Source organism: Pristis pectinata, chromosome 3, assembly GCF_009764475.1.
Source record: "Pristis pectinata isolate sPriPec2 chromosome 3, sPriPec2.1.pri, whole genome shotgun sequence".
Classification (NCBI taxonomy): Eukaryota; Metazoa; Chordata; class Chondrichthyes; order Rhinopristiformes; family Pristidae; genus Pristis; species Pristis pectinata.
The window spans coordinates 55333168-55343681 of NC_067407.1; the positions used below are offsets into that span (position 1 = coordinate 55333168).

The window sequence follows — 10514 nt, forward strand, 5'->3', positions numbered from 1 at the left end:
TAAAGGAAGTGGTCTGCAGGATCCAGCTGGTGACATATTTTGCAACACTATCGCCTATCAGGGTTCTGTACACCAATTTTGGCAGCTATAAAACAAAACCCCTTTACAGGACTTTGAAATCTACTTTAGTATTGGTCCACTTGAACTCTGGCTTATTTGTAAAGATGAGAACAGGAAGACTACTGCAGCTGAAACTACCATGAGCAAAATAAAGAATGAAAGATGCAAAAAAGGAGAGCATTGTGGATGCTGAGAACCATTGTTTTCTTGGCTTAATAGGTTGCAAAGTACGTTAAAATCCATGTTTTAAGTTGCATGCGTGAGTTGGACTCCCTTTAGGTGAAAGTTTATATTTGTATTCAGCTTCGAGGCATGAGCTCTGATATTTTCGGAGATTACTTGGGAGTTGCTTAACTGACTGCATTGATTCTTCTCTAGTATTTTAATGTTTTCCTGCTTTTTCTTGTAAAGATTTGACAGTCTAATCTTTGAGCAACTGTTGTTTTGTTTCTGTAGGCATGAAAATATTTTGTTCGAATAAGTGTTTTTAAGTGATATTCCATCATTGGCATTTATGTTGAACTTTGTTCTCATCACTCTACTGGCTCCAGCATGAGCTGTGAAAATTGAATAAATGCTATTTATTCAAGGTCTTGGATATCCACGTGCAACTTAACAACATTAAAGAAGCAGAAAACTGAGATGCAACACAGCAGAGCTATCAGCACCTCTTCCACGTTCCTTCTGTTACCACCCAACCTTTAATTCTGGGCTTCTATGATTTGGATGCATAAAAGTTTGTTTTCCCCAATGTCACCTCTCACTCTCTATAGCATTTTATGTAGTGAACAGACTAAGGTTAGGCACTTAATTTCTTTAAAATCTGTAGCATGGTGGATTTGTGCATTTTTACTGGAGGTGCATGCAGTATTTTCAGTGAAGCACATTTGATCTTGGATGGCAAATAATGAAATATTTGGAGACATTTTCATTTTTTAGAAAGTAATATGGGATGAGAACTATAGGTAGAACTATAGGTTAACTAAAAGTAAGAAGAAATTATTTTTGTATTATTTCTGAATGTTCTCTTTGTACCTCCTGCTGCTTGTTTTCAGTATTAAGAGACATAAGTGAAAGGCAACGGGACCTAGAACAAGTTTTAACACAGTACATAACATTTGTCAAGCCAGCTTTTGAAGAATTCTGCCTCCCAGTAAGTATAATGATTGTATAATCATTTTAGAAATTAGATAAAATGAAATAGATATATGAATTTACTTGGGCAACTAGTACATTTAAGGTACTTTAGAACATACAATCATAAGAAATAGGAACAAGGGCAGGCCATTCAGCTTCTCATGCCTGCTTCACTAATCACTAGGTAATGGCTGATCTTTTACCTCGAGACTTCTACTAACACCATACCTCTTGACTCCCTTGATATCCAAAAGCCTATTTATCTATTATGAATGTACTCAATAAGTAATCCTCCTCTTAAACAGAGAATTCCAAAGATTCGTAACCTTCTGGGTGAAGAAAAATTTTCTCATCTCATTCCTTAATTTTAACAAAAATATCAATTCAACTATGACCAATTCTGAGATGCATTCATGACTCAATTATCTGAGAATGCTGGATCAATTATGTTATTACAGAGAGGAATTAGTCTGTTGGCATCTGTCCTATAACTACCCTCCTGGGAGAGAGGCTGGGAAGAAGCCTTTCATTCCATTACCATAGACACAAATTTACTTATAACATCCCTTCATTTCTCAGTTTTTAAAATTTGCTTCCCCAGGATTTGGAATCCTGTTTGCTTCTACTTTATTAAACCTTGATCAAAAAGGACGAGTTCCTAGAATTCAGTACACTAATGCAGACACGGATTCTCGTATTATTTTTGGTGCAAGGTTAAAGTAACCTGTATTTTAAAATTTGGTGTCCTTGAGAGATTTCCATAACTTTATCTTTGTTAGGGCAGACTTGAACTGACTGTTTTGTTAGTGTAATCCTCTTTTTATTTTTCTTTTACAAAAATGAACACCCATTTATTCTGTACATTTCCTGCCCCAGGGATGACTTGGTCTTGAAAGCCATTTTCTTAATGCTGTTTGGCCACAGGGCTTGGTGCCACCATGCGATTTTTTTTTTCAATATCAATCGTGAATCATGTAAACTGTCCCTGCCTTTAGTTGATTTTCATTCATCCAAGCAGTTTCAAATCTTGTAGTTATTGGATCCAAAGGCTTTCTGCCTTTCTTAAATTTCCACTGCAGAAATACTTTCACAAATGTCAGGTAAACCTGCTTTCTCATCTTTAAATTATAAACTACAGAAATCTTTTTTTTGGTAATTTTACTTGAAACATTTACCTTATTAACCTTGTTCAAGGTATGCTGACTGCCTCAGACAGTGCCCATTCTTCACAGGAATATCTAATATGTTTTCTTGACTATTACGGAGACAAGGTTGCAAAGTGACCCAGTTTGGGAATTAAATATTCCAGGATACTTTTAGAAGAGGTAGGCAAAATGGAAAAAGAGGTGGGGTAGTCCCAGTTTTATAGAAGGGACTAAAGGCAATAGAAGGAAAGCATCTTGGTGTCAAAAATCAAGTAGAACTCATTTGGAAGGAGTTAAAAAGCAAAGGGTAGAATTGTGTATAAATGCCCTTAAACAAAAATGGTAATGTAGGATGCAGAATATGTAAGAAATGACAGCTATGTGTAACAGGGGTAAAATAATAATCACCGGGACTTTAATCTACATGGAGACTGGGCAAACCAAGTCTACCATAAGTCATGTGGTGGATGAATTCATGCAATGTATGAAGGTGGTTGCCTAAATTGATGTATTGAGGAAATGACAAAGGAGCAAGATATTTGTGATCTAATATTGTGTAATGAGAAAGGGTTGATCTGATTGAGCGTCACTTAAGAAAGTGTGATCATAATATGATAGAATTTTATGTAAAGATTTTAAGGTGATTTGGTTCAAACTGAAACTAGACTCCGAAATCTAGGCAAGGCAAACTACAAAACTCTGAGGCATCAGTTAGTTATTGTAAATTGACAAGCTACATAAAAAGGTATGGTGGTAAACAAGTTATGGTTAAGTTTTGGAGAATTAATACGTAGCTTACACGTTATATATCCCTCTTTTTAAGGGCAAAATAAATCGAAATGTGGTCCAGCCATGGCTATGAAGTTTAAAATGTACTAGGTCAAAAGAAAAGACTAATAATGTTGCCAAAAAGCAACAGGCCTAAAGATTGGGAAGATTTCAGAATTTAGTGAAGGAGAACAGAGGGATTGATAAAGGAAGGGAATCTTAAGTTTAGAAGAATGTGAGCTGACCTCATTGAGATGTTCAAAATTCTTAAAGGGTTTGATAGGTAATGGGACGTTGATGTTTCTCCAGCCTGGGCTGTTCAGAACCAATGTCTCAAGGTAAATATTCTAGACAAGTGAGGAGAAATTTCTTCACCCAGAAGGTGGTGAATCTTTGGAATTATCTACCAAGAGGGCCGTGTAGGCTAGGTCGCTGAGTAAATTCAAGACCAAGATCAATAGATTTTCGGATATTAAGGGAATCTGGGAATATGGGGGCAATGCAAGAATGTGCTGAGAAACTGATTACCATGATCTTATTGAATAGCAAAGCAGATACAAGGAGCTTGATGGTATTTCAGGTAAAACCGCTAAATGCAAGGAATATGCTAATAGGGTTAGCATGTATAGAGAGAAGTGGCTTGTATGAAGCAAAATGCTGGAATAGACTAATTGAACAGAATGGCTTGTTTCTGTGCTGTAAATTCTATGTTATTGTGAAATGGAAAATGATGTACAAGCTTTATTATGACAATTTTATTTAAAGATGCTTTGGTGTCAAGCAACATTAAACGTAAATGTTATAGTTGATGCAGTACTTTTAAAAAAAAATATCAGATCACTTTATAAATGATTGCTGAAGAAATTTTTAAAGATATTTATTTACATTGTACATACCCAAGTATAGTCACAGTAAGCCTCTATTTAGAATGTACTAGGGAAATAGAATGGCAAATGGTGTATTGTATCATTTGATAAGTTGCTTCATTGGGAAGTAAAAAATCATGCAAGATTGTAAGGATAAAGCTGCATGTCTGTCTTACTAGTTTCTCGTGTATGGTCTTAGCTTAATAACAATGACCCTGGCTCATCTCTTGTTTGCTTCATCCATTATTGTGCATGCACATCATTTGTTAAATAGTCATCATTTATCTGATGCAGCAAATTTACTTCTTCAAACAGACCAAAAAGTACGCAGATGTCATCATTCCAAGAGGAGCAGAAAACTTGGGTATGAAATGTCTTTGTGGTTTTTTTTTAAAAGTTTTTCAACAATTCCTCTCCCCTCCCTGCTGTGGCTTATAGATAGCCATTGGAAGAGATTGGCCAACTGGCATTAAGGGCTTTCGTTTCCCCTGATGCACATCTACTTTGACTTACCACCTGGACTGCAGAGGGCTCTCTTAAACTTCTTACCTTGTATAGTCAACTGCATCATAGGAGAACTCTCTTGACAAAGTCTTAGACTATTATTAATAATGATAGAAGGATGGTAACCAGGCTAACCCAATTTTTAGGTTACTTCGTAGAACTATTTCATGCCCCGATAGCCTCTCTCCAAATCGGGTCCAATAAGTGATCTATTGTCAGAAATCTGAAATAACGGATTTTTACAATGTTAAATGAATTCTTTTTGCAATTTTATGGAATTAAATGTTAAACTTTAATACCCTTGAGGCCAATGTGCAAAAAGTATATTTATTAGAACCTATGCTCTGAAGCTGATGCCTTCTGTTCTGACAACTTGGTTAAGGGGATAACTTCATGTTAATTTTAACATCTGACCTGAAAGATGTGACACATTCATACTTTGGTTCAACTTGAACTTTTCATCAGCTATCTACTCTATCAGGATAATTGGAGTAGACATCCTTCTACTAGTCCTTGTCATTGCCAGTCCTAATCTTAATCCTGAAAACTGCAAGTACAATTGTAGCCTAACAACTTCTGCACAGAGAGCAGCGGATTCTGTTGCATTTGCAGCTCTTTCATCTGCCAAGCTCTTCAGGATGGAGCAAGTTTGTATAGACCAGCAATGCAACAAAAAAAGTTTCACTGGCCTGCCCTGGATGGTTGAGTCCATTGCCCCAACTGCAGCCATTTTATTTTGAAAAGAAAGGTAGCTGGCAAACCCCTGTTTGGGTAGGGGATTAGTCCCTGTGCTGCTTCAAGAGTTCTGCAGCAGCAACAGTTGTAACTGCTTCTGACAAATAACTTGAGTCTGATTTGATACTTCAACTAATTCATTTTGGAAGCAGTGTTGTTGAATAAAGGTATCTATGGTAATGAGATGATAAACTTCTGAAATTAGACATGTTAAAGAACGGACCTGCATCTCCTGTCTGTGTGCATTTAATTGGCTCCAGTAAAATGTGATCAGGGAATTGAGAGACCTGGATGTCCTACCACAGAAGGATATCATTCATTTTATACATGGGCCTATTATGGGGTTGTTCTGTAGGTAAAAATATAACATTTTCACAATAAAGGAATAGGTTTAGAAATGTTATATTGAGGAACAAGTACATTGCTCCCTGAAGTGGCAACGTGGGTAGAGTGGTGAAGAAGGTGTTTGGCACGTTTGCCTTCATCAGTCAGGGCATTGAGTATAGGAGTTAGGATGTCATGTTATAACTGTACAAAACATTGGTGAGACTGCATTGTGTGCAGTTCTGGTCACTGAGCTATAGGAAGGATGTCATTAAGCTGGAAAGAGTGTAGAAAAAATTCAAAGGATACTATGGGATTGGAGGGTTTGAGTTACAAGGAGAGACTGGACAGGTCGGGACCATTTTCCCTGGAGCATGGAAGGTTGAGGGGTAATCTTAGAGGTATATATAATCAGGAGGGCCATAGATAAGGTGAATGGTCACAGCCTTTTACCCAGGATAGGGGAGTCTAAAACTAGAGGGCATAGATTTAAGGCCAGAAGGGAACAATTTAAACAGGACCTGAGGGGTGGTGTGTATGCGGAACAAGCTGCCAGAGGAAGCATTAGAAGTGGATGCAGTTACAACATTTAAAAGATATTTAATCAGCTACATGGATAGGAGAGGTGTAGTAGGTTTAGCACTAATGTGGTTGTGTTATTTTTTTGTTTATTGTGTTGCTTGAGTTGTGTATAATTTTTGTTAAATTGTCTTTGTCAGAATTGTAATGTGCTCTGCTGCTGCAAAAAACTAATTTTCATGGCATTGATACTCTGAGTATGTATGCCCATGACAATGAACTTTAACTAGGGATAAGGGTCAAATGCAGATAAATAGGACTAGCACAGGAAGGCAGCTTGGTTGGCATGGACAAGCTGGGCTGAAGGACTTGTTTCTGTGCTGTATAACTCTGACTCTCTGAGATGGGTTTTTAGTGATTTATGATTGGGAAAGCAATCATGGTACAGTTCTTGAAATCTACTTGAAGCATCTTAATGCATTTCAGTGATCCCCTGCAAATGTATTTTCTGTTTTTCTCTTTTGTTCTCCAAAGTCAAAGTCAAGTTTATTGTAATATTATCCCTGTGCATACACGTACATAAAACACTCGCTTGCAGCAACATCACAGGCGCATAGCATCGTATAAGCAGTATTCACAAGAAAAACATAAATTAAAGATGAATTATACACAATTTTTATGTTTAATTTGTTTTTCTTGTGAATGCTGCTTATGATGCTATGTGCCTGTGATGCTGCTGCAAGCAAGTTTTTCTTTCCATCTGTGCATACATGTACTTGCACATATGACAATAAACTGACATTGAAATATAAAAGAGAAAAACAGGAAATACATTTGCAGATTGCAAATTTTTTTGAATACTGTATGGTTTTTTTCTGAATAAATTTTCAAATTCTAACATGAATAGAAGAATCCGTAGCTCTGATCCCCCTGACAAACCAAGTGCCCCCTTTGAAAACCTATGAACTAGAATTCACCTCTCAGTCCATGTCTGAGTATACCTGGAATGGTTGCATCTCTCTTGGGAGGGATCCATTTTGTACAATCTTGAGCTAAAACTGTACCCACGGTGCAATTGTGGTTCATTCCAAATTGTGAATTACATTTAGGGAAACAACTTGGTGTACATCCAGCACATGCATTTAAAGCTTGTACACAGTTTACTTTCTGTTATCATTGACCTAAGTGCTCTCTATTATGAATGAAGCAGATATCTGTTAACAATGGAAGGACACTAAACTTTGAAAGCACTGCATCTGTTCTTAGGATTTTGGACATTGCTGTTCAAAAACAAATCTGGTAGAATCATTAGATCCCTAACTTGTTCTCAACTCAAAAATCAATCTAAGAGTGAATGTTGAGAAATGAGTAGGACACAAAAGAGGAATTTGTCATGTACTGAATGGTTTAACTCTATACTACTACCAGAATAATGTTGTTTAGGACCACCAGTAGTTTTTGGTCCATTCTCTGGATTTTTGTTGAGATGAGATACAGGTGTAGCTGTTGGTCTCTTTCAGTTGCCTTCCCTCTTTTGTGTACAGTATGGGAATAATTTTTGATGTTTTGAGCTAATCAGTAAATTAATAAGAACTTATTTCGGCCTTGTTACGTGCAGTGAAATCGACACAGTGCTCAGGGTAACTCAGTAGACTGAGCTATAACCTTGAGTCTACCTGGATAGGAATTCCACAGTTTATTGAATACAAATACTGCATCCTGGATGGAAACGTTTCTGAATAAACCATGTTAGAATCTGAGAAAATGATTGCTTGTATTACCTGTTCGTGTGATTTGACTTTCATTACATGGTTGCTGATGCTACGTTTTCATAGACCCAAAGTAAGTACTAGCCTTCTCCAACCTCTCACTGCAGGGATCAACAGCAATTTAGCCACTGATCCTGAACTGGTAAAACATAGTTTTCGGATTTGCATCTCTTTTTTTAAAAAAAAAATTATCTATTTAAAGTTTAGGTGGCAAGATGAATCTGTGGGACTGGGGAGTGCCAGCAGAAGAATTGATTGCCTGTCCTTGTATCTTGAAAGGCTGCTTAATATAGTCACATGTATTCCAATTTAATTCTGTCTGCTTAAACAATTCTTGTCCCTCTTCCTGCCAGTTGCCATAAATTTGATAGTGCAACACATCCAAGACCTTCTCAATGGTGGACTGAGCAAGCGTCAAAATGGCTGTTTGAATGGCTACAGTACTTCATGCAAGAGAGAGCCTTCGGATTCCAATAGCAGACCACACTGACCAAAGGCTGAGGAGAGGAAATCTTGCAATGAAGTTTAGCATTGACTTACCATTTACTCTATGGAAAAGGGAAAGCTGCCAAGGTCTTAAAACATGGTTCAAAACAAAATTCACTTTTGGCACCAAAATGGAATTCTTCCTTAAGTATTTAATTTTGCCAATTAAGTTTTCTTTTTGTTTGTTGCGTAACTTAAGAGTGATATCTTGCCTTTTAAGTCCTTAAATGTTTATGCTCAAGCAACTGTCTTTTATCAAAGAAATGCAATCCAACAAAGGAATACACTTGTGTGTTTAGTTGGAAATATACAATGAGGCAAACCTTGTCCCTTTGTAGTTTAGCTTTGATTTGAGAAATGCATTGGGAACAATGTTCAATGTTACATATAATGCTAGGTATTACTGCCTGTGCAGCAATATTTAAATACTGTACTTCATTGCACTGAATGGCTTTATCTTCTAACCTGATGTGCCAGTGGGATGATTTTTTTACATAAATTATAGGTACTTCTGAACAAAGATGGAGATTGGACATCGTAATCTCTCTGTCCCCATGATGTTTACACTTGTAGAACTTGCATGAATACAACATGAAAATGGGGAGAATATTGGAATTCTTTTTAGTGAGTTCAGATGGCACTACGCTCAATATATTAAAATGCTACTCTAGAACAACACTTCTGGGGAAAGTCTTGGAGTTCCTTCACTTTCTCCCTCCTCAGCCTGCCAGGCCACATTCATCCCTTCCCCTTATTGTAAAATGTATTTTCTTTTTATTTAAAAACTTGGAATTTTGTTAAATATCCTGATAGTAGTCTTTGTCTTTTAAACACTTAAGACTTTTCCCACTTGCCCTACTCTTCAATGTTTGCTTTTCCTTTTCTGTTAACTACCTTGTGTCCAAACATGAGAAAATTCCAACAGCACTTTTCAGATTACAGTTTTGGGGTGTAGATTTTCCATTGAAACTGGGTAAAAGTGGGTTCTCTTAAGCCTACGAAAGAAAGAAGCTGGTACAAAATTCTTTCTTTTCCACGTGAACCGTCTGTCATTTTTGTCCACTACATACACTCACTGCTACTGTCTGTTCCTAGTTCTGATGAAAGGTTGCACCCTAAACAATTTTTTCTCTTCTTAAATACTGATTGATTTTTCTAATATAATAGTTTTGCATCCTGATTTGCTTATTTTATTTGTCATGTTTAAAGCTGTCTTTTCATTTCATACTGGTATTCTGTTCAAAATCAATTAATTGATCTTTTAACTGGACTGTTGCAAAATACTGTTTTGTTTTAAAAAAAACTGCAATGCAAATCGTGCTTTGATCCATTTTAAAGCCAATTGTGACCTGTTCCAGGATAAAGCGGCACATTTTTTTTCTCTCTGCAGAGCTACAATTTCAGTTTATTCTATACAATGAGTTGTATTGAACCTCTTCTGTTAAGTTTCAGTTTTTTTTGGATTGGAGGAATTGGTTAGCATTAAATACTAGCCCTACCAAGCCACGCATAGTATTTTCGAGTTAACTGAGTTGGAAAAGCCAGCAGTGCTTTACTGCTGTAAATGCAACTATTGATGGATGAAGTGAAGGCATACAACTGGAAGGTTTGTAATTCTTTAACCCTTCATTACCAAGAACCAGTATGATCATATTTTGTCACAAATTTTCTGTTGTTGGACAAATATTAAATTGTTTTGGCCACTGAGCAAAAGATTGTGCTGCATCTGGTTATACAGGCTACTACTGTAAAGGAGAGTTGAACTTGAAGAGGAAATTAATTGACCTCCTGATCTGTTTGACCAAAATGGTCCTTTCTTGCTTTTGTAACGTGCAGGTAACTTTTTTTGTTGCTGGCAAAGTTGAATTTTGTTTCTTGTTTCACACCCACACACTTTTCCCATGTATTGTATGTTAGTCTACAACTATAGAAAGTCAAGAACTGAAGGGATGACTTACTAAGCCTGAATAAAATATGAATTTTCTATGGAAAATGAGGATTGAATGTTATTTTTAACCTGAACAAATTAACTTTTCACTTAATAGATTCTGTTGTCAATAAGAAGCTTATTTCAAAGAAAACATTTTGGTATTTTGAAAGAAAAATGAGTAAATATTGTATATGGTTTTTAAGTGATTGTACCAGCAATTGTTTTGGATTCTTTTGCCAAATGAAGCTTGGGAAAACATGCCATACTGACA

At 36.5% G+C, this 10514-nt stretch overlaps 1 protein-coding gene across 1 annotated transcript in view; it reads left to right on the top strand.

The window, feature by feature from the left end:
* uck2a (uridine-cytidine kinase 2a) overlaps positions 1 to 10298 on the top strand; it is a 28682-nt gene extending 18384 nt beyond the window's left edge. Inside the window, exons 5-7 of the mRNA XM_052010995.1 lie at positions 1116 to 1213; positions 4292 to 4340; positions 8181 to 10298. Of these exons, the coding sequence (XP_051866955.1) occupies positions 1116 to 1213; positions 4292 to 4340; positions 8181 to 8317 (284 nt within the window). The 3' untranslated portion in view covers positions 8318 to 10298. The remainder of the gene's footprint in view (positions 1 to 1115; positions 1214 to 4291; positions 4341 to 8180) is intronic.
* The last annotated feature ends 216 nt before the right edge of the window (positions 10299 to 10514 follow it).